This window comes from Stegostoma tigrinum, chromosome 6 (genome assembly GCF_030684315.1).
Source record: "Stegostoma tigrinum isolate sSteTig4 chromosome 6, sSteTig4.hap1, whole genome shotgun sequence".
In the NCBI taxonomy this organism is placed as follows: domain Eukaryota; kingdom Metazoa; phylum Chordata; class Chondrichthyes; order Orectolobiformes; family Stegostomatidae; genus Stegostoma; species Stegostoma tigrinum.
In genome coordinates this window covers 3,228,070-3,251,856 of record NC_081359.1, presented here as the reverse complement: position 1 = coordinate 3,251,856, position 23,787 = coordinate 3,228,070, and the positions used below count along the sequence as shown (strand labels likewise).

Genomic DNA, 23,787 nt, shown 5'->3' with positions numbered 1-23,787 from the left:
TGGTTTGTGGGCTACCCTGATACCTGGAGGTCTGAGTAGTCTCGTGGCCATCTGATATTTCTCTGATGCTTGGTAGGGTAATTAGTGTGCCTTTTAAAAGGAATGGATACCGAAAAAAAAACAGTCCGCTGCTACCTCTGTGACAGACCGAAACAAGAAGACACAACACATCCAAACATGCTCGTCACCCTACCGTAAACAGAGACACATCAGAGATGACCACAACACTACTCAGTAGGTATCTACCCTAGGTATCAGGGTAACCCATAAACCAACAACCACGTCGCAGCAGCTACTGATGAATGTAAAGGATCCCATATCCACAACCGACAAAACCATCGTAATATACAAAATACCACGCAAGGACTGTGAGAAACCTTACATAGGCCAAACTGGAAGAAAGCTGACAAGAAGCATACATGAACACCACTAGCCACCAAGAGACATGATCAGTTCTGACTGATCTCAATGCACGCAGACAAAGAAGGACACAAATTTGACTGAGACAACGCATCTATAATAGCACAAGCTAAACAGACATGCCAGAAAATTCCTTGAGGCCTGGCATTCCAACCAGAACTCCATTAACAAACCCATTGTGCTGGACCCCATATACAAATCACTGTAAGACACAGCCAGAGGTGATGCCAATCACCTCAGCAAACCAAGGCATATAAATAACAAGCAGGACAGAACACCAGTGCTTCACCGGAGGCGCATTGATGTTGCCTAGCAGGGTGACGAAAGTCTACAAACAAACACACTGGCTTGGTGAGCAAGTCTACATCCTCATCCACAACTCGAGCTATAAATCTTCTCAAAAGCTTTGAATACTTTAGGTTTTTTTAATATTTTATCTGACACATTAGAAAATCGATTTGGTCAGTACAGTTTGGAATTCACAACAAGAACTTCCTTGTCTATTGGACTTTTTTTATAATGAGCATGTTTTTCAAATCAGATGAGCCATTCATGAGAGAGCTTCATAACCTTTGATTAGGAAAGCATAGCAGAATTTAGAACTTGTTTTATTCTAGATTACAGATTGAGTCAGAATTCATTTCTTGGTGTTTTTCTTAACGAGCTGCTTTGTGAATAATTTGGTACAATTCATTTTGGTTTGGTGAAACATGTCCATGAAAATTGTTTAAAGCAAGGCTTACTTGTAGGTGGCATAACTGTTATACACCTACAGTTGTATTTTGTTATTTTCCAACTAGCCTTGCTCCAATTAATGAACTGAGTCACAGCTCCTAAACTATACCCTGGAACATAAACGGGGTGAGTGCAGGAAAGTGAAGTTGAAATGCCTATCAGCCGTGATTTAAATGGCAGAGTGGACTCGATGGGCTGAATGTCCTTACTTCCACTCCTATGTCTTATGGTCTTAAACTGCATGCTTCCTGATAGTCAAGCTCAATGAAACTCTATTTTATAACATGTTCTTTCTGTTATTAGCAGAGTAATCATTCATTTAAGATAACCCCGCAAAAGCCGTTAGAGCTGTTGCCTCTGATAGCAACACTAAGTATGGAGGAAATAATGCTTTAAAGTTGGTCTGACTGAAGTAGAAACTTTAGAGTTTTGAGTAAAGTAAATGCAAGCTTGTACTTAAATTAAGTGTGGTATATCTAATTAAAGATTAAATCCTTTCTTCCCAATAACTGTTTCTAGATTTTAAATTGTACACCTTGCAGAAGGAATATAATTGGTTGCAATTCATGAAGGTTCAGAAGTTTTCAACTTGACTATAACGTTGAAAGTTGCGCCAGACACGGAATAAATATATTTGCAGTGTGCAGTGGTAAAGTTAAAGTGAATATCTAGATTTTTAAAAATTTGAGATAAAATTATTCATATATGGGATTGTAAGACCTGGCATTGAAATTGGAATTAATTGCATTTACTCCTTTAGTTGGACGTTAGAAATGATTAAGACAAACTCAGTGTTCTCCAAAACAAAATTAGAATGTCAAATGAATATTCATTCATTTTGTTACATTTGGTTCCAGTTCAGTGATTTGCTAAATAACTCTACAACTCTTTACATTGCTGGAAAAAAAAACTTGTTTGAAGATTTTTGCCTTGTCCTCCCCTGGATAATTCACAAGAACACCAGCCAAAAGGGAACCAATATTTATACACTGAGAGGAGAGTGCTGATTGATTAACCAATGGACTCTAATTCATAAAGACATTGCCATAGAGAATGCACCCATTAATGATAAATGACATTAATTACCAAGTATATTTAAATTTTAAATCAATTTACTTCTGACTGGTCAGGGTGTTGCCCTGAGAATTGTGCCAGTGAGTGGCTGTTGTTGTTCTTGCTGAGTTGAAATGGCACAGTGCATTTTCATGTCCTTTCTACAGTTTGCAAAGAACAGGGCACTGCATATTCTATTTAGCTTCCAGAAAACACTGGTGTGTCACACTGTTGGTTTCACATGCCTAAACCTCTTCACAGCATGATACTTTGCACATTCAAGGTTATATGGCAAATATTGTTCAATCACAGAAGCAAATCTGATATGGGACACTGAGTTATGCAAGCACAATTGGTTGGGAATTGTTAGTACCTTGCTTGTGACAGCTGGCCAAGGATATAAAAACAAAGCTGCTGGAAAAGCTGAGCAGGTCTGGCAGCATCTGTGAAGGATAAAGCAGAGTTAACGTTTCAGGTCCAGTGACCCTTCCCCAGAACAGGCAAAGGATATTGTGTTTGACACGATCTGCCAGCTTAAAGGACATGGAAGGCTGCATAACTGCTTTTATACTGGGCTTCGCTGGTTTAAACCTTTGGTCAAGGCATTGCCCTATCAGTTGACTTTACTGGTATAATATTTTTAAAAGCTTTGCTGATATCTGTCAATTGTCAATGAAAGGCACATCCCCTATGGCAACATCTCTACCAATTAAAGTTTACTTATCAACCAGTTCTCCTGTTATCCAGTATAAATGTTGTTTTTCCTGACATTGGTATTCTTTTGAATTGTTCTGATGGCAGATGAAAAGTTTCAGGAAAGTGTCCTTTTTCAGCAATAATCAAGTTCTGCATTGTCTAACAGCTATTATGTTTCTGCTGAGTTGGGCACAAAACTCCACTTGGGAAAGATCAGACTCTTCAGCAATTGCGCAAGACAGATAATCTCTTTCCATTTAAATAAAACTTTATCTTCTGTTTATTAATATTTATTTACAATGTCTGCAGTCTGATTGCAGTTGAATTCAATTTGTGTTAAACAATATTTAAAAATATCAAAAGAACTGTGAATGCTAGAAATCAGAAACTGCTGAAAAATCTCAGCAGATCTGGCAGCGTCATGGAGAAAAAAACAGTCAACGTTTTGGGTAAAGTGACCCTTCAGAACTTCAGATATACTGAAATTTCCTAGCAATTGCTATTTTTGTTCATGCTAAATGATATTTAAGCTTTAACTTAATTCTGAGAGATTTTCATGGCCTTTTTTTAAGATATTGTGATTAATCGTTAGCTGTCACTTTTATAATGAAATATTTAAGAAACAGTCTACCTCCCTTTCATCAATAAGACTTTTTGTATCTGTTCTGCACCCATTTAAACTAAGCAATTCTACAACTTTGTCATTCTCTAACTTCTGGCATTTAAGATTATAAAATCTCTCACTTAATTCATGCTTTCGCAAGTTCTCAAAAGTGGAAGCACTTATCTTGTTTCAGAGATAGTGGGAACTGCAGATGCTGGAGAATCTGAGATAACAAGCTGTAGAGCTGGATGGACATAGCAGGCCAAGCAGCATCAGAAGAGCAGGAAAGCTGATGTTTCGGGCCTAGAAAAGATCTTTCTGAAGAAGGGTCTAGGCCCAAAATGTCAGCCTTCCTGCCCTTCTGATGCTGCTTGGTCTGCTGTGTTCACCCAGCTCTTCATCTTGTTATCTCTAGCACTTAGCTTCCTCTTTTCTACTGTCCTTAGCGATTAGGTATTATAGAGATTAATAATTGATCCATTTTTGTCCAACTTTGGATCTACTTGTTATGGAAATTGGCACAGGCACACAGTGAGCACACACATAACAGAAAAGGAGATTGGCAACTGTAGTTTTCACTAAATCTCCAGCATGTCACATTATGCAAAACAAAATGGTTTGAACTCGCTACCACATTTTTATAGGTAGTTCACCCATCCTTTGTTAATTGGAATGCATGCAACAGTTCATTTTTGCACTTAAAGTTGTAAATTTCGGGTTGGTTTCTTGGTTAACCTTTAATTACAGATTTTTTAAAAATTCTTCGGAATTTGTTGAACGATTACCCTGCTATCTGGAAGCAGTTATCAGTAGTGCAAATGCAGACCAGTGCTGAGTGCTTTCATTGAGTCTGCTTATTGAATTGTTTGAACAGCCTTAACTTTGACAGTCAGTGATATCCCACAACAATGAGACAATATATGCAGTGCCAGCATTCTGCAGAATCCAGCACTACTGGAGAAGGCTATCACTTTTTAGTTCAGCTAGAATCTGAGTTGTCAAACATTTCTGTCATACATTTATCACTTTCACTAATCTTGATTTTTTTTGATCCTGTCTTTGAGCTCCTCCAAAGATGCTGTAAATATTGAGTATGTATTAAAACTTAGACTCTAGAACTGAATGAAGAAACAAGATGTGGTTGTCAAATTTTAACTTGGTTGTAGTTTTCCTCAATAGTAAAGAGAGTTTTCTTCTCACTTCTGACCAGACCCTACTGTTGTGAAAATAGACCAAGTTGTTGTACTGTCACAAGTACAGTTGTGCCATCTCAAAGAATTTTATTCTGCTCCTTTTTGAGCCTACTAAGTAAAAAAAAGTTCATGTTCTTTCATATTAATACCATCCAGATCTGTAAGATGTGTCAATTTTAAATTACAAATGTTTCTAGATGTTGCTTGTCTTTTTGTCCGTTAAGAGTTTACAAGTACTTACTAATACCCACCCACATTTTTCAATCACTCTACATTTGGCACTTCTCAGAAAATGTGTCAAGATTTAGTTTTCTTTTTGTATTACGGACTTCTTTCAAAAAAGTTAAAAACAAACCATCTGTGATGAGTTATTTGCACTTTAGAATAAAAAAGTCCTGAAAATGCTTAATGGGTTCTTCAACACTGAAAGAAAAGACATGGAGTCCCAACCTACAAAGGAAAGAACCTGATATACTGTTGTGCTGCATTTAGGCATAATGTTTGTGCATGTTTGCATAGATATCACTCCACTGTATTAACCATATTCTGTTTGAACAGATTTTGAAGAAAGTATTATGTTATTTAGTAAAATGGTAATTAAGCATAGTTCACATAGGGGCATCAGAAATTAGTTTCTTTGTGCATGACAGGTACTGCCCCACACTGGGTGTGGGGCATGGCAAAGAGGCCTTCAAGAACTACCGCCACTTGTGCAGGGAATGAACCCATGTTAGCATTGTTTTTCACCACACTGTCTGGCCATTTGGAAAAGTGGGCTGACCAGCCCATAGCAGTCATGTGCATTTTGGAGTGTCTTTTACCTGTGTTTGTAGAATGGTATTTGGCTGCATTTGTCATGTTGAATATTGTGTACTTGTTGGCACCCCTTTGTTAACCAGCATGAGGCTTAACTTTCTAAATACTAGCTGCAGTGCCTTTCTGAAATTGTGACCGTGAGGGTTATGTTATCAGTTGGCATCTTATCTACTTGATAAGATCATAGTTGATCTGATTGTGCCCTCAAATCCACTTCCTGTTTATTCCCCTTTTACGTTTGGATTTCCTTGCCAATTAATCTATCTAGCTAAACCCGAAAAATATTCAATGACCCTGCCTGCATCGGTCTCGGGGAGCAAAGACCAGAAACCAATGACTCTCTGACAGAAACCCAAATCCTCCCCTTTTTTAAATGGAAGATCCCTTCATGTTTAAGTGATTAGTCTGGTTTTTCCCTCTTCCACAGAGAAAATACCCTTTCAGCATCCACCCTGTCAAGTCCACTCAATCTTAGATATTTCAAAAAGATCCTGAAGAATGAGAAATGCAGGTAGATACAAGCACGACCTTTCCTGTGTTGAAAGGGCTATCTTATGAGGAATCAATCCTGCTGACCTGACTGTCCTTTTCTGTTGCATGATCACAATGGTTGCACTGGAGTTTTGATCACTGTCCAAATAGAGATGAAAATCTTCTCTATTCCAGAATGTGGCTGGTGGGTCTGCGCTAAGGAGAGCTATATATTTTAAGTTTGCTGCTGACTCTGTCACATGCCATATCTGTCTCTGCACTTTCTCAGCAGCTGTAACGTTGTATCCTGAACTCTTGTTCTGTTACCCTAATGCACTTCTATAGTATAATCTGCCTGTAAAGCAAATAAGACAACACATTACATTGGTACGCGTGACTGCGATAAACCAAATCAAATTATGAGGCACAGCTGGGAGTGGCTCGGTCATTGAATTGAGTGGGCAAAACTGGATCGAATGGAGATTAGTTGCAGGAGGGGTAAGGTTAGCTACTTTGCACATGAGAAAGATAAATTGATATTTTTGAATTGGCAAGTGCCTAGGAGTTGTGAAGGAACTGGGAAATTTAGGGGCTTATGTATACAAATCATTGAAGACACATTCAGATATTTTACAGAGACTGAAAGGTTAGAGTTATAAGGAGAGGCTGGGACTTCTCCCCACAGCATTGGAGGCTGAGGTGTAACCTTCCAAAGTTTTATAAAATCATGAGGGCTATAGCTAAGGTCTTTTCCTCAGGGTAAGGGAGTCCAAAGTTAGATGGGAAAAATTTAAAAGGGACTTGAGTGGCAACATTTTCACACAGAATGGTGGGTATATGAAACATGCTGCCAGAGGAAGTGGTGGTGGTGGCTGGTATAATTGTAACACTGCACTTGGAAAGGTTTAGAAGAAAATGGACCAAATACAGAAAAATGGAATTTTTTCACACCTGGTTGGCATGGATTTGTATCCATGCTGAATGCCTCTGACTCTATAATTCATTAGCGAGTTTTGAGAAGATTTGTAGCTCAGGTTGAGGTTCTGGATGTGAGTTTGCTCGCTGAGCAGGAAGGTTAGTTTTCAGACGTTTCGTCACCATTCTAGGTAACATCATCAGTGAGCCTCCGACGAAGCTTCGTCGGAGGCTCACTGATGATGTTACCTAGAATGGTGACGAAACGTCTGAAAACTAACCTTCCAGCTCAGCGAGCAAACTCACATCTATAATTCATTATTGGAGGGGATCTGGTATGACACGTTGGTAGCATACCTATCCTTGAAATCAAGGTTCAAATTCAACCTGCTTCTGATTTATCTCCTAACTTGTCTGGACAGATTGAAATTGTGAAAGCCAATTCAAGTGGAATTTTCACAAATTACTTTGATAGATTCCTGTCATGAGTTACAAGACAAAGCAGATAGTTGAAATTAAAGAACAGGACAGCTGTACATCTTTGAGTACAAGAGTTGGCAGGTCATGTTACAGTTGTATAGGACTTTGGTTCGACCACATTTGGAATACTGCATACAGTTCTGGTCGCCACATTACCAAAAGGATGTGGATGCTTTGGAGAGGGTGCAGAGGAGGTTCACTGGATGTTGCCTGGTAGAGAGGGCACTAGCTAGCTATGAAGAGGTTGAGTAGGCTAGGATTATTTACATTAGAAAGATGGAGGTTGAGGGGGGACCTGATTGAGGTCTACAAAATCATGAGGGGTATAGACAGGGTGGATAGCAAGAAGTTTTTTACCAGAGTGGGGGGACTCAATTACTAGGGGTCATGAGTTCAAAGTGAGAGGAGGAAAGTTTAAGGGAGATATGCATGGAAAATTCTTTATGCAGAGGGTGGTGGGTGCCTGGAATGCATTGCCAGCAGAGGTAGTAGAGGTGGGCACAATAGCGTCATTGAAGATGTATCTAGACAGATACATAAATGGGCAGGGAGCAGAGGGATACAGATCCTTGGAAAGTATGCGACAGGTTTAGACAGAGGATCTGGATTGGTGTAGGCTTGGAGGGCCAAAGGGCCTGTTCCTGTGCTGTAATTTTTCTTTATTCTTAGAACAGCAGCAAACTAACTAAAAAGCATGATAGGCTTGAGAGGCTCGGTAGATATTGCCTGTTAAAAACTGAATACGCAACAGCAGTATTTTAAATTTTTTGAGTTGTTCAGAAACTGCTTATTCAAGTTTCAGTGGGGAAAGGTAATACAATTCTTTCTTGTGTGTATTTTCTTGAATATGTTTTGTTTGATTTGCAAATTATATTTAAGTGTATATGTATCTGAAGGCCAGTACAAGCTGAGTTCTATTTGTGTAACTGTTTGCAAATCTTTTTTCCTTAAAATAAGGTGCCTATTTTAATTCTTGAAAATTGAGACCACTTGGTCCCTTTTGATTTTTTTTTTAAGAAAGAAAAGGCTTAGAAATGCTGTTTTTTGGAATTGTACCCAAGTTTCATGAAGACCTTAACTATAAGCAGTGCCATACTTGTGATTTAAAAGCCTATTGTTATATGCTTTTGAAGTTTGATTGCATTTTTAAATATATGCAACAGGAAGAGGAGGAAGAATCATTTGAGGGAACGTTAGAATTTTGTCGAGGTGGTGATGGACAGCCAAGGCGCTCAACAAGACCTACCCAACGGTATTATCAACCCCCAGGAGCAAGAAAGTGACGCAGGTAAATAACTTTCACTGGCAATCCATTCTTTAGTCAACTTAGTTAATTAGAGCCAACTGGAAAGTGCAAGCACAGACAAACAAGTTGAAATTCCGCACAGTGTTGCAAATGATTTTAATAGGTTTGTTTATGATCTAAAATCAGGTGTGAACAATAGTTTTAAGAATAGTTTTGTTCTCAACAAGATAACTTGGACGGAATTTGTTAAGATGTTGGTTTATTAATAATTTTGGCAAAATACTAGAACTGGGGGGCATAACCCAAAAATAAGGGGGACCAGATTTAGGATTGAGTTGAGGAACTTCTTCACACAAATGGTTGAAAATCTGTGGAATTCTCAGTCCAGTAAAAGCAGCTGAGGCTGCATCGTTGAACGTTCTTAAGGAAAGATAGAATTTTGAACAGTAAAGGAATTAAGAGGAATGATGAGCGGCAGGTAAGTGGAGTTGAGTCTATGGAAAGATCAGCCATGACCTGATTTGAATGATGGAGCAGGTTCGAGAAGCCAGATATTCCTGTTCCTATTTCTTATGTTCTTATGTACTGTGACAACAATCTGTCTTATAGTTATTGCATTGTCAGTTTTGGTGATAGCAATATAGGAACTTCGTATTTGTACAAAAAAGTAAAACGTTGCTGTCCTAAAAATTGCATTGTTTGAGCAAAAATGTTACCATGTTGATATTTCACATTTACAATTTGCTATAGTTATGGCTAGAAAAGAAAATCTGAAAGTAAGGTAGACTTAAATATTACTTTTTGTCTGGTCCAAGCTGATTCTTGTATGTGGGTTGAATCTTGTAAACTGGATACTAGTTTACAGTCAACTAGTTAATGAAATGTATGATGCAACCCAAGTGTTCCAAACTAACCCTTGTTGAGATCCTGGAGACATCTGTGAATATAGACACCCTTTGAAATTTATAGTTTGCATAACACAGACAACCACTTTGTTTAGGATGTGTGTGTTAAACTCTTAAGATATCAATTTCGAGGGCACAGAATTACATTTGTGGAAGAAGTGAATCCAGCTTCTCAGAGATTGACTGGCATCCATAAATGGTGGATTAATTACCAACCAGCCTTGGATTTTATTTAGCCAGCAGTATTACTGGATGTATAGGTCCTAATAACTATTTTTGTTATGTTGGGAAAACCGCAGGACTCCAGAGTATGGCCATTTGAAAGCATGGTTGTTGTAATTCTGCATTGTCAAGAAGATATCAGTGCAGTAACCAGCAAACTATCTTTTTGGTTGTGAACGATACATGAAAGCAGTATTTTTCACATCCGTAAAATACCTGAGAGCTTCCCATCAAGTAATTACTGACTTTACAGGTGTAGTTACTGTTTTTTAGACAGCTGGTTGCTTTGCTTAAAAATAAAAATTGCAAACAACAAAGTTAATTATTAATTCATTGATTTTGTAGCTCATGTTGGTTGAGGGATAATTGTTTACCAATGTAATGGGTGACCCACTCGTCTTCAATTAGTGCAATAGCTCATTGCAATCCATCTGAAACACGTGGTATTGGCTTAACAGTTCCTTCGATAAACAATACCTTGGCAGTGCACCATCTGCTCAGCCCTGTGCTAATGTTAAAGACTGTAGAATGGGGCTTCAACCTATAACTCTTGACTTCAGGTGGTAGTTCTAATACTGAGCCAAGCTGACTGGAATGAATTCCACCCTGACCTAAAACTTGAAAGAAAATTCCCATGTGAAACCACTCTCTGTACGTAGGAACAGGGATAGGCCATGCAGCCCCTCAGGTCTGTTCCAACAATCAGTGAGACCATGACTAATCTGTGACTTAACTCCATATGCCTGCCTTTGGCCCATATCCCTTAATACCTTGGTTAACAAAGGTGTATCGATCTTAGATTTAAAATTAACAACTGATCCAGCATCAACTGCTGTTTGTGGAAGAACGTTTCACACATTGATCACCTTTTGTGTAAACGTGGTTCCCTCCTGAACGGTGTGGCCCTAATTCTCAGACTATACCCCATAGTTCTAGAGTCCCTAACCTGTGGAAATTGTTTCTTTATCCATCCTGTCCTTTCTTATAAATGTCTTGAAGACTTCCATCAAATCTCCCCTTTTAAATTCTAGAGATAACAAGCCTAACTTATACAATATCTCTTCATAATTGAACCTCTGACATTCAGATATAAACTTATTCAGACCACTGTCAAGTAGGTTTATAATAGATTCTTTGTTCTGTTGATGTATAAATTGTTAATTTTCAGCCTTGGAAGGAAGGCACAGCAGTGTTCATTTTGCCAAATAGAAGGGTGATGTTCCTACAAAATAATTGTTTTCCAAGTTTCTAGCAACAAGATTTCACAAAATACTTGAAGAACAAAGTGAATTGCTGCTTCAAATGACTCCCTCAGGGTCTGATGAGTAACCTGTGGAATGTTACAAAGACAACACAAATCTCCATGAATGTGGATCTTTGAGTAAATCTGGGAGAAACTCAGGTGGTGTCAAGAACCTTCAGAAATGTCCATGAGCTTATATAATATTTTGTGAGAAATATCCAAAGTCAAACATCAAATGTATCCGATATCTATCTGAATTTCACCAAAATGTTACTAATTGTAAACTTATTGATTTATATATCTGTGTGAGTATAGTTCATTTTAACTGCAATTAAAAATGTTAACTAATAATTTACCTTCACAAAGCAGCAATGAACAAGAACAGTAGTGAACATTTCCATTTAAGAAAGGGATTCATCAGGTGTTCTAAACTTTGCACCTTTTGGCTAGATTGGTTAAGATAAGTTGCAGTAACTTTAAACATTGTATTCTGTATTTTCAATCCATTGCATGGACTTCATTCAGAATTATTAATAAACGCAAATTGTATGAAGGAAAAATCAATTTCAACACACATTCCAACAATAAATACAAAATTTCAACTCCTTGCTACTACCGAGCTGCTCTCTAATTAGAGAGTTTTAACTGGAGGTAAATCTAACCTCGGTGAGGGTAATTTTGTGAAGGTGGGACTTACCATGGTAACTTTAGTTGTTAAGAAAAATGAACCTGGAAATTGGTGCCATTCTGTATTGCATACCAGCTATCGATCCAATTGAGCTAACCCACTGGTTCTCTGTGCCTGTGACAAGAAGTACAATTATATTTAGCCTATTCTAGCTTCTACATCCTTACCACTTTAGTGCTTGATTTAAGTTACTGTTGTTGGTGAGTTCTGGCTTTGAATATATTCAAACATGTCTATCCTTACCTCGAGATTTAACAAATCCCAGCTGATTGCCTTAAGCTATTAGATCTATTCCCCCATCTCGCTTAAATTAACTACAAAAGCAAAGGAGGGTCAAATCAAGTCTTATTTCCTTAGGTGGGGGAACAGAGGTATTTCTGTGACTGTCAACATGACTCCAGGGTGGTATGTTGCTTCCTCAGTGCCAGGTCAAGGATGTGACAGAGCATCCACAGGTCACTTTCAGGGAGAGAATGAACAGCCAGGGGTTGTGGTCCATGTTTGTACCAACGATTTGGGTAGGAAGGGGATATGGTCCTGCAATCAGAATTTAGAGACCTCAGTAGAAAGTTAGCAAGCAAGACCGAAAATGTCATAATCTCCAGATTACTTCCAGTGCCATATGCATGAGAGGACAGAGATAGAAGGATTAAGGGAGATGAATGTATGGCTGGAAAGATAGAGCAGGAGGGAGGACCTTGGATTCCTATGACAAGTCTATAGGGAACTTGGCACCTTCACAAACAAGACAGATTACATCTGAACAAAGAGATAACAGTGTGGAGCTGGATGAACACAGCAAGCCAAGCAGCATCGTAGGAGCAGGAAAACTGATGTTTCGGGCTGAGACCCTTCAGAAAAGATCCAGCATCTGCAGTTCCTACTACATCTGAACAAAGTTGGGAACTCTCCAGAATGGTGCAAGAGTGTAAGGAAGAAGTCTTGGGTAGAAGGTGACAAAGACTGCAGAGTTGCATTTTGTTAGACTTACCTTCCAGCCAAGAATTTCAAAACTAGTTGGCGTCTTTCAAAATGACTCCTCAAGTAGTGTCTTCCATTTAGACACAATGTCTCCTTCATATTTCCTGGAAGAGTTATTGGGAATTCCTAAAGTTTGAGTTGTTGGATGAAAGACCAGGTTCATCCAATTTGTTTTAGCTTCCTGATAACTGCACAACATAATGATGAATTCCAAACAACCATATAAATTGATCTCTTAATGAGTTTCTAACACACTCGGATTAGAGGAATACTCCAGTGGTGGAAAGCCAAAGTAGAAATCCATCTGTTCCTCCTAATCGTGTTACACTTACCATATGTCACATCTCACATTACATAAATGCTGCATCTACAATATGCCAGCTCAACCAAGTTCTTTTTTTAAGAAAATGTTCTTTCAGGTATATGTTAACTGTACAATTACAAGCTGTGTTTAATTTTGAATTGTTTCTCTTCACTGCATGTACATGATAAAATGCATAATATTATATCAGAATAAGCTTGGAATGAGTTTGAATTGCAATCCCTTTTTATATATGTATTTGGATTTGAAAAGAGAGCCCCCATCTAAAACTAGCCAAAATATCCTTTTTTAAAGCATGAATGTATAGTTACACTCCCAACAGTTGGTAATATTGGACAAGTCAGATCTCAAATTGAAACATTCCTTAGTAAACAGTTTACTTTTTGCAGTTTAGTTGCCATAGTGGTCAGATCATGAAGATATTCACAAGAGGCTGGCAATGTACTTTTAGCTAAGGAACATAATGTCATTACATCAAAGGTGTAGAAAAGTAAACAGATCTTCTAGTCAGCCAGAAGAGAAATTCAACTATTTTATTCAATTTCAGTGCCACGGCTTGAATTTATTATTCAACTGACAATGTTGCATGCGTTTCCTTTTGGTGGCGTTCTGTATGTTTGTCATCTGTGTGATTCTCTGCATCGCTCCCTGAGATACAGGCTACCCCTGACTTTCCTCACTGAATTCGAAGAAAGGCCTTTTTTTTTCAAATTACTTTGACCACTTTAGGCTGCTAAACATCTTATCTGCTGTTATGGGTCTTTTATTCTGAACTGGGCCTGCTGCTGGTTGCTGGTCTCTCACTGTGCTGTAAAGCTCAACTTAGTAAACACTTCAGCAATTATCTCTGCATGCTACTTGTCTAGTCATTCAGTTTTCACATCATTTTTTGTTTGGAAATGCTGTTTGACTCACTGACGAAAACAAAAAATGAATTCCCGATCCTTTTTAAAATAAAGTCACAGAGCTAAGCCATAAGCTCATTAACCTCTACTCTAGAACCCAAGTTTTTGTCTTTATTCATTCACAGGATGTGGACATTACTGGCTAAGCAGTATTTATTGCCCAGAGGCAGTTAAGAGTCAACCACATTGCTGTCGGCCTGAGTCGTCATAATGTAATGATCGTATTTAGGGAATGAGGTGGGGGAATTAATAAGAGGGAGCCAGGAAATGCTGGAAGGGGAGCTGGGGGATGGGTGTGAAAGTTATTTGAAATTGGAGAACTCACTTAAAGATAGTGGAATCAAGGGTTATGGGGATTAGGCAGGAACAGGATACTGATTGTGGATGATCAGCCATGATCGTAATGAATGGTGGTGCTGGCTCGAAGGGCCGAATGGCCTACTCCAGCACCTATTGTCTATTGCCAATGTTGAGTCCTCTGGGCTGTAGGGAGCCCAGGCAAAAGATGGTGTTGTTCTTCAAATTTGCATTCCGAGTTGCTACAAACACAAATTTAAGGAACAACACATTATCTTCCACCTGGACACTCTACAGCCTGGAGGACTCAACATTGAGTTCTCCAGTTTCAAATAACCTTCACAACCTCCCATCGACCCACTAGTTTGTACTCGCCACCTAACATCACCACCAATCCGCTTCCACTCCTCCCACCTCCTCCCTTTATCTGCAGCTCCCCTATCCCCACATCCAGTCCGAAAGAAAGGTAATACCCAAAACGTTGACTGCTTCTTTCCCCTAGAAGCAGTGCGGCCTGGCCTGCTCTGTTCTTTCAGCCTCCCAGTTGCCTATCTTGGATTCCAACAGCTGCAGATTTATTTGCCTCTGATCGTGGAAAGTAATTATTTTGTCATCTGGGGAAGACTATTGCCTACCATCCTAAAGGGATAACATTGGACCCACTTTTTGATATTTGTGTGTGAGTTGGATATCACAACATAGTATCACTGGCAATGAAATGTTATACTAAAGGCAGCAAAGAGTAAAGATGATACTAATTGACAGCTGCAAGCTGTAGGCTAGAATAATGGTAAGACAAGTGGCAGATGGAATTTAATACAGAGAAGTAGCAGGTGAGATATTTTGGCAGAAGTGATAGGGAGAAGCAATGTAACTTTAGTCACACAGTTCTAAGAAGTGTACAAGAACAGATGGATCTACAATTTTATTGCCATGAATCTTTGAAGGATGGAGAATATTGAGGGAGTAGTTAGCAAAGCATACATGATCTTGGGCTCCATAAACTGAGAATTATGCACCAACAAGAGAAGTTATGAACTTTGTAAACCCTCTGTTTAGGCCAGAACTGAAGAATTATAGTCATCAGTTGTAATTGTCACACATTAGGAAAAACATGACCATCCTTCAGGGGTACAGAACATATTTGCCAGAATGGATCAGGTTTCAGGAATTTTAACCATGAGGTTAACTTTGAGAAACTAAAATTGTTCTCCTTGGAGCAAGGGAGATTGAGGAGAGGGTTTGGTAGAGGTTGACTAGATTATGACAGAGCAAGGCTTGCAAAGAAAAGCTGTTTGTTTGCTGTTAGAAAAATGCAGGTTTAAGCCTTTAGTCAAGAGAGGTGAGGGAGAACTTTGCGGTATGTGGTCATAACCTGGTGGCTACTGCCTGTGAGGACGGTGGAAGTAAAGACTGTCAATAATTCCAAAGTAAATTGAATCAATATTTGAGGGAAGTAAACTTGAAAGGCTATGGGAATAATACTGGGGAACACAACTGCATTTCTGCCCTCTAGTATGGATCTGATCAACCAAATGGCCAGTTCTATATTGTAATAACTCTGGCTCATTCATAAATACCAAAAGAGTATGTAAGAAACTAAAAAAAGTTATATTTATAACATTACACATATAAACAGTGTGGAATTATTTATTAGCAGGGAAGCTAAACACTTCAGTCTTCCATCAATTTCTAATCTCAGCATGTAAAAGACTGCACTGCCACCTAGTGGAATAATAGAAGTTCCATTTATGATGGCCCTTTAACTCAGCAACAAATAAACATTAGTTTACTGAACAGTTATTACATACAAACTTTGATGTGAGATTTTTTTCCTTGTAATCCATATTTTATGAACCAGGCACTGATTCCTGAGAAGGCCTTAAAATATAAATTGCTAAACATCTTGGGTGAACCATAATTTTGTACAAGATAACAGAAGATGGGTTTACAATTTTAAAAAAAACTTTCCTGAACTTTCTCTTTCTTGTGAAAGTTCTTTCATCTGCCATGGTCCAATTTAGAAGACCAGTCCTGCAGTAAGTCCCAAGTGCTCATTCTTCATTGTCATGAGATTGTATTCTGGCACAGTGGCTGAATTCTCCATTTCCCCAACCATTAGCCTTGATTACTCAGTGTCCCGTGTGAGATTACTTAGTACCTGTATGACCTCTGCTGCCGTAGCATCTATTTACCCATTGCACCATCAGGATTGACTGAGGCCAAATTTTAATTCAGGGTGACTGGTACGGTCTAAGATTTCTTACTGGTATTTCAGAAAGACATCTAAGTTAAGCCATCTAAGTTTAAACATCTGAGGAAGGACAATACTCTGAATGTTTCAGTACATGCACATAGATATTAGGGATGAATTTTGTTCATTGGATGTTGGCGTTGCCAGCATTTATTGCCCACCCTGACTTGCCCTTGAGAAGGTGGTGTTCAGAGAATTCCTGCAGTATGGAGTTAGGCCATATGGCCATCAAGTCCACACTGACCCTCCAAGGATCCCAGCCCAGCCCCTGTAACCCTGCATCTCCCATGGCCAATCCACTGAGCTTGCACAGTATGGTTGGTTAACATAACCAGTCTACATAACATGCACATCCTCGGCCTGTGGGAGGAATATCTGAGCACTCAGAGGAAATGCAAGCAGATACGGGAGAATGTGCAAACTCCACACAGTCACCCAAGGCTGGCATCAAACCCAGGTCCCTGCCAATATGAGGTAGCAGTGCTAACCACTGAGTCACCGTGCTGGTGATGACCAAATGGAATTTCTGGCATGTTTTATTTGCATGGATTTGTTCACTTTAGCCCTCAATTAAGTGGCTCACTGTTTTGTTCAGGTATGTGTTTTGAAAGCAAATTAAACATTTCCAGTTTTAATGATAGTGGTGTATTATTCCAAAATCATATTTGCAGTCAAAAGACTGAATTATAGGGTGACTTGCATCAAGAAGTGTATACCAAGACTTAAGTAATCAGATTAAAAATATATGACAATCGTGTTGTAACAAAAATAGAAAAACAAACTCAACATGTGACAGAAAAGTGATAGGATATTAAAGGAAGTGTGATGTTGAATTTAAAATGATGAACCAGAAGTTCTGAGTCATTCTTACATTGCAAACACTGACATCTATATAAATTTCGTAACTGAAGTACTGCATTGAGGACCGACATTATGAAAGGATGAAGTTTACATCAGTCTCTTCCTGCGCCTTAAGGTTTTGATCTCAGTTGAGCATTTGTGTTGCCCTGATTACTCTGGGCATGGTGAGGGAACAGGGATAGATTGCATAATGCATTTTACTACTTAATAAAAATATTAACTCTTGTAGTGTTTCATAAAAGCCAACATTGCATTTGTTGAAGTCATTGAAAACTTTACTTTTGTAGTCATTTTTGGGCAAGGAAGAAATATAAATCTGTTAAAAATGCTGAAGGTTTTATTGGTATAGCTCAGTGTTCTGAAATTTGAGTTGTTCTCAATTTCGGGTTAATTGTGGAATTCCCTATGAGCTTAATAGTGCTAAAGAGGGGCATCAGCTTTAACCTATCATAGTATTTAATATGATTTTTTAAAATCTTTATTACTTTATGATTATATATTTGGAAACACATTCAAACAAATTTTGTTTAAACCTGTGCTTTTTATTGGTGTCACTCTTCAGCTCTGCTTTTCATTTGTTTCAGTTCATAGTCATTGGACATTGCACTCTAGTTGTAGCACTAACCAGAGCCCTGTTTTGTAATCAGTACTTTTATGAAGCCCAAGATCCAACATGCTTTAGAGATAACAAGGTATAGAGCTGGATGAACACAGCAGGCCAAGCAGCATCAGAGGAGCAGGAAGGCTGACGTTTTGGGCCGAGACCCTTCAGAAATGGGGGAGGGGAAGGGGGGAGTCAGATAGAAGATGGATAGAGGAGAGGATAGATGAAGCGGAGAAAGACAGGTCAGAGAGGTGGGGATGGAACTAGTAAAGGTGAGTGTAGGTGGAGAGGTAGGGAGGATGGACAGGTCAAGGGGGCGGGATGAGGTTAGTAGGTAGGAGATGGGGGTAGGGCTTGAGGTGGGAGGAGAGGATAGGTGGAGGAAGGACAGGTTAGGCAGGCGGGGACGAGCTGGACTGGTTTTGGGATGCGGTGGGGGAAGGGGAGATTTTGAAGCTTGTGAAGTCCACATTGATACCATTGGGCTGCAGGGTTCCCAAGCGGAATATGAGTTGCTGTTCCTGCAACCTTCCGGTGGCATCATTGTGGCACTGCAGGAGGCCCAGCATAGACATGTCATCTGAGGAATGGGAGGGGGAGTTAAAATGGTTCGCGACTGGGAGGTGCAGTTGATTAGTGCGAACGGAGTCTAGGTGTTCTGCAAAGTGGTCCCCAAGCCTCCGCTTGGTTTCCCCAGTGTAGAGAAAGCCACAACGGGTACAGCGGATGCAGTATACCACATTAGCAGATGTGCAGGTGAACCTCTGCTTGATGTGGAAAGTCGTCTTGTGGCCTGGGATGGGCGTGAGTGGGGTTGGTGGGGGGGCAGGTGTAGCACTTCCTACGGTTGCAGGGAAAAGTGCCAGGTGTGGTGGGGCTGGAGGGGAGTGTGGAGCGGACAAGGGAGCCATGGAGAGAGTGGTCCCTCCAGAAAGCAGACAAGGATGGGGAGGGAAAAACGTCTATGGTGGCAGGGTCAGATTGTAGATGGCGGAACTTTCAGGTGATGATGCGTTGGATCCAGAGGTTGATGGGGTGGTACGTGAGGACGAGGGGTGTTCTGTTTTGGTTGTTATTGTGGGGACGGGGTGTGAGGGATGAGTTGCAGGAAATGTGGAAGACATGGTCGAGGGCGTTCTCGACCACTGAGGAGGGGAAATTGCGGTCCTTGTAAAACGAGGACATCCGAGATGTACGGGAGTGGAATGCCTCATCCTGAGGGCAGAGGCGAAAGAATTGGGAATAGGGATGGAATTTTTGTAGGAAGGTGGGTGGGAGGAGGTGTATTCTAGGTAGCTGTGGGAGTCAGTGGGCTCGAAATGAATATTCGTTTCTCGGTGGATGCCAGAGATGGAGACGTAGAGGTCCAGGAAGAAAAAGGTATTGGAGATGTTCCAGGTGGACTTAAGGTTGGGATGGAAGGTGTTGGTGAAGTGGATAAACTGTTCGAGCTCCTCGTGGGAGCACGAGGTAGCGCTGATACAATTGTCAATGTAACGGAGGAAGAGATGGAGTTTAGGGCCTGTGAAGTACCGAAGATGGATTGTTCCACATAACCTACGAAGAGGCAGGTGTAGCTTGGGCCCGTGTGGGTACCCATGGCCAGCCCCTGCAGCCTAATAGTAGCAATGTGGACTTCACAAGCTTCAAAATCCTCCTCCCCCTTCCACATCCCAAACCAGCCCAGCTCGTCCCCACCTCCCTAACCTGTCCTTCCTCTCACCTATCCCCTCCTCCCACCTCAAGCCCCACTCCCGTCTCCTACCTACTAACCTCATCCTGTCGCCTTGACCCATCTGTCCTCCCTGGACTGACCTATCACCTCCCTAACTCCCCACCTACACTCACCTTTACCAGCTCCATCCCCACCTTTTTGACTGACTGTCTCCTATCCACCTATCTTCTCTATCCATCTTCTATCCGCCTCCCCGTCTTTCGCTATTTATTTCAGAACGCCCCTTCTGCTCCCCCATTTCTGAAGAAGGGTCTAGGACCGAAATGTCAGCCTTCCTGCTCCTCTGATGCTGCTTGGCCTGCTGTGTTCATCCAGCTCTACACCTTGTTATCTCAGGTTTTCCAGCATCTGCAGCTCCTACTATCTCCAACATGCTTTACTAGCCATCTTCCCAGTCTAATGTTGATCTTACAGATGCACAGAAGGTGTACAAAGCGACCTTGCATGCCTCACTGATTCTAAGCACTCTGATCTGTATGTCCAGTTAACGTTTCGGATCTGGTGACCCTTCCTCAGAACAGTGCACCCAAATTTTCCTCCTCCTTCACTTGCCAGATTTTGACTTCCTTTTTTGTTTTGGTAGTGCCTGATCTACTGATGACTTGTGTCAAGGTAGAAAGCTTGTGGGTTGTTATAAAATGCTATTTTGCACCTTATGCAGTCAATCGTAGCAGCAGTGTGTACCCTCTACAAGTTTGCACTGCAGAAGTTTGTTAAAGATCCTTAAATCAAGATCACTTCCATTTAGGAAGACAAGGGCAGCAGATATCTGGGAACACCAACCCCTGCCGGTACCCCACTAAGCCAGTCACCATCCTGACTTTGAAATATATTACTGTTCCTCCACTGTCGCTGGGTCAAAACCCTGGAATTTCCTTCCCAAGGGCATTGAAGATCTACAGTACGTGGATTGCAGTCTTTCAAGAAGACAGCTTAGCACCACCGTTCTGAAGGTGCAGCCAGAGATGGGCAATAAATGCTGGCCCTGCCTTTACATCTACTTTTCTGTCATTTGAAAGTTAGGCTAAACTATCTTTTTTCTTTCTTCCTACAAGTCATCAATATACAATATAAAGTGTTGCAAAGCTCATCTTCTGCTAGCGTATGGAGCTTAATTATGGTCTCGGAGAATCCCTGCAAAACACATTATCACATGTTCGGAATTAATTCACATCTTGCTTGTTTTTGTCTGATGTGTTTCAAAAAATGACAAATAACATATCATCTGTGGCACTGAATGCACTGTTACCTTTTGCTGTGTGGAACTGTTGTGTTGAGGAGATCTTCAGTTTAAAATATTGGAAGTGCCATGAGGTGGATTCCGTATGTCTAAGTTTCTCTTTGTCTCTCCTTTATTTCAGGTTCATGCAGAAAAGGATTCTAGAAGCAGAATTTGTTTCGAGCCATAAATTTTACAAATTTTGAAGATGTAGCCACGTGCAAAGAAAAGTAATGGACCTGCAACGATTGACTTTAGTTTCACAGTGTACGTCATCAGCAAAAAGAATTCGTAGATGAAATAATTACTTTTTAAAATCTTGTTAATAAAAATTGTAGTGCACTATTATTTGTTTTTGTATTGAACTACAATATTCTGCAATCTACAAAGATTTGTTATAGTAGCTGAATTTTTTTTGTTTGACATCTTTTTAAACGAAAATAATTTAATTCATAGAAAACCTTATTAAATATGCAAGAGGCATACAATTGTGCCTTTCCAAGATTTGATTCAAAACCATACAGTAGAAAAATGTGAGGACAAGAGATTGGGAAAAAGATTGAGATGTTTATGGAATATTTAATTTAAAATGACCCTTTTGCAGTATGTTTTAAAAATATTGCATTCCATTTAACAGTTTGGACAATAATTGGTACAAAATAATTGTCTAAGTATTTCAAGAATTAAATTCTTCAGTGTAGAAGAGACTTTTAGATGAAATTTACTTTCAGATTATGTATTGTTAGTGTGATTACTAAATATAAAAACACATCTCTTCAGTGGTAAATTGAATATTCTTTGTTCATTCACGGGATGTGGGTGTCGCTGGCTGGCCACCGTTTATTGTCCATCTGTAACAGTCCAGAGGGCAGTTAAAGGATCAAGCACATTTGCAGCACTATTCATTCAACATTTTCTTTCAGATAATAATATTTTAAATATTTCCACAATTGCCAAGTGTGTGGACTTTTACCAGTATAGTTTGAACTGCATCCATTACTTGTGTATCTTTTTCATGTTTAGTTCTGACTTGAAATAATCTCCAAAAAATTGGTATGGTGAAGGGAAATCAGAAGAAAGTGAAGAAACTGAGAGGATGCTCTCTCCAGACTGGAGGCTTCACTCTTGACACTTAACTGCTGTTTAACACCCTGCAGCTCAAGCAATCAGGGAGCTGTTTCCATTCAGAATTCCCTTAACTTGAAGGATTCTTGGTGCTAATCAGTCTCAACCTCCCTCTTCTTCCAAAACACATTGTAGAGCGTAATTCAACAATGTGCAACAGTTGTTTTCACTTGTCAAAACTTCCCTGTTCTTCAATTGATGCAGCCTAATGTCCTTTTCTGTTTGTAAACCAAAAATGAAAAATGTAATATCTTACATCCACTTAGCCTTTCTGAATTCCCTTGAAATGTCTATGTATCATCCTCTCAGCTTTCATTTCCACCAAATATTGCCGTCTGTAAATTTTGTAATAATACATTTATTCCCCACTTTCTAATAATTGATTTACCCATCTACTAAACTGTGAGCGAAGTGATTAGAAGTGTTGTTAACAGCTCTGTTAAGTGGCACTTTGGCAGCAATCATTGTTCACTGATATACAGTTTGGATTCCCCCAGCGTTCTATGGCTAGCTGCTTCATGAATGATCCTCCCCTCTATCATACAGTCATGACTGGGAATATTCATTGAAGATGGTAAAGTTGTGTTTGCAATTCTTCAGTTGCTGAAGTAGTCCATGCCCATATTCTGCAATTCCTTGAAACTATTCAAACTTGGGTTGAAAAGTAGTGAGTAACATTCAGACCATACAAGCGCCAGTGAATTACCATTTCTTACTTGAAAGAATCCAGCAACCTCCCTTTGACGTTTTGCATTGCCACCATGACTTACCAACTATTAATATCTTTGGGGTTTCCATTAACCAGAAACTGAACTGGACTGGCCATGTAAATACTGTGATAACAAGAACAAGTCAGAGGCTGAGAATTCTGTGGTGAGTAACTCGCTTCCTGACTCCCTAAAGCCTGTCCACCGTTCACAAGGCAAAACTGAGATGGAATACTTACCTGGTAGGGGCATTCCGATAACACTCATGATGCTTGATAGTACAGTGCTTTCCACTGGATTACTACAAACATTTATATCTTTCACATGAGGGACAGTGGCAGGAGTTTACATCATGTATGGGATGTACTGCAATTTGTCAGGCCTGCTCCTTCCAAGATCATGAGTTCTATCACCATGAAGATCTTGTGAGACTATCACTGCCTTCAAGTTTTGCTTCAAGCCGCACACCCTATGGACTTGGAACTATATTGTTATTGTTTAAGTATCACTATCTTAGAATCCTGGAAAGCCTACCAGAACATCACCGTGAGTCTAACTGCACCAATGCATTAAAGTGGCTCATGAAACAAATCGCCACCATCTCAAAGGAACTTAGGAATGGCCAATAAATGCCAACCCTAGACCATAAGGCCATAAAATGAGCAGATTAAGCAGTCTGGCTTATTGCCATTCAATCATGGCTGATATGCTTCTTCATCCATTATCCTGCCTTCTCTCCATAACCCCATAGCAATCAAGGATCTATTTATCTTTGTTGTAAATACTCTCAGTGACTTGACCTGCACAGCCCACTGTGACAATGAGTTCCCTCTGGCTGAAATTCCTTCTCATCTCAGTTCTACAGGGTTGTCCTTTCACTCTTGAGGCTGTGCCCTGGAGTTCTGGTCTCTCCTAATAGTAGAAACATCTTCTCCATGTCCACTCTGGCCAGGCCTCTCAGTATTCTGTAGTTCCAGTCAGACTCCCCTGTAATCGCTGTAAACTCCATGGAGTACTTGTCAGAAATAAATGCATTTTGAGAGGGAACTTTAATGAGCCTGGGTTTTATGTTTGTGCTGTCCACCTGGAG

General features: G+C 39.9%; 1 protein-coding gene across 2 annotated transcripts in view; it reads left to right on the top strand.

Moving 5' to 3' along the window:
- The window catches only part of tdrd3 (tudor domain containing 3), a 116,919-nt gene extending 95,327 nt beyond the window's left edge, over nucleotides 1-21,592 (top strand). For both annotated transcript variants that reach the window (XM_048533077.2, XM_048533075.2), the window contains 2 exons: nucleotides 8,547-8,671; nucleotides 21,008-21,592. In XM_048533077.2, coding sequence (XP_048389034.2) covers nucleotides 8,547-8,666 — 120 coding nt within the window. In that variant the 3' untranslated portion in view covers nucleotides 8,667-8,671; nucleotides 21,008-21,592. The remainder of the gene's footprint in view (nucleotides 1-8,546; nucleotides 8,672-21,007) is intronic.
- Nucleotides 21,593-23,787: the final 2,195 nt, after the last annotated feature.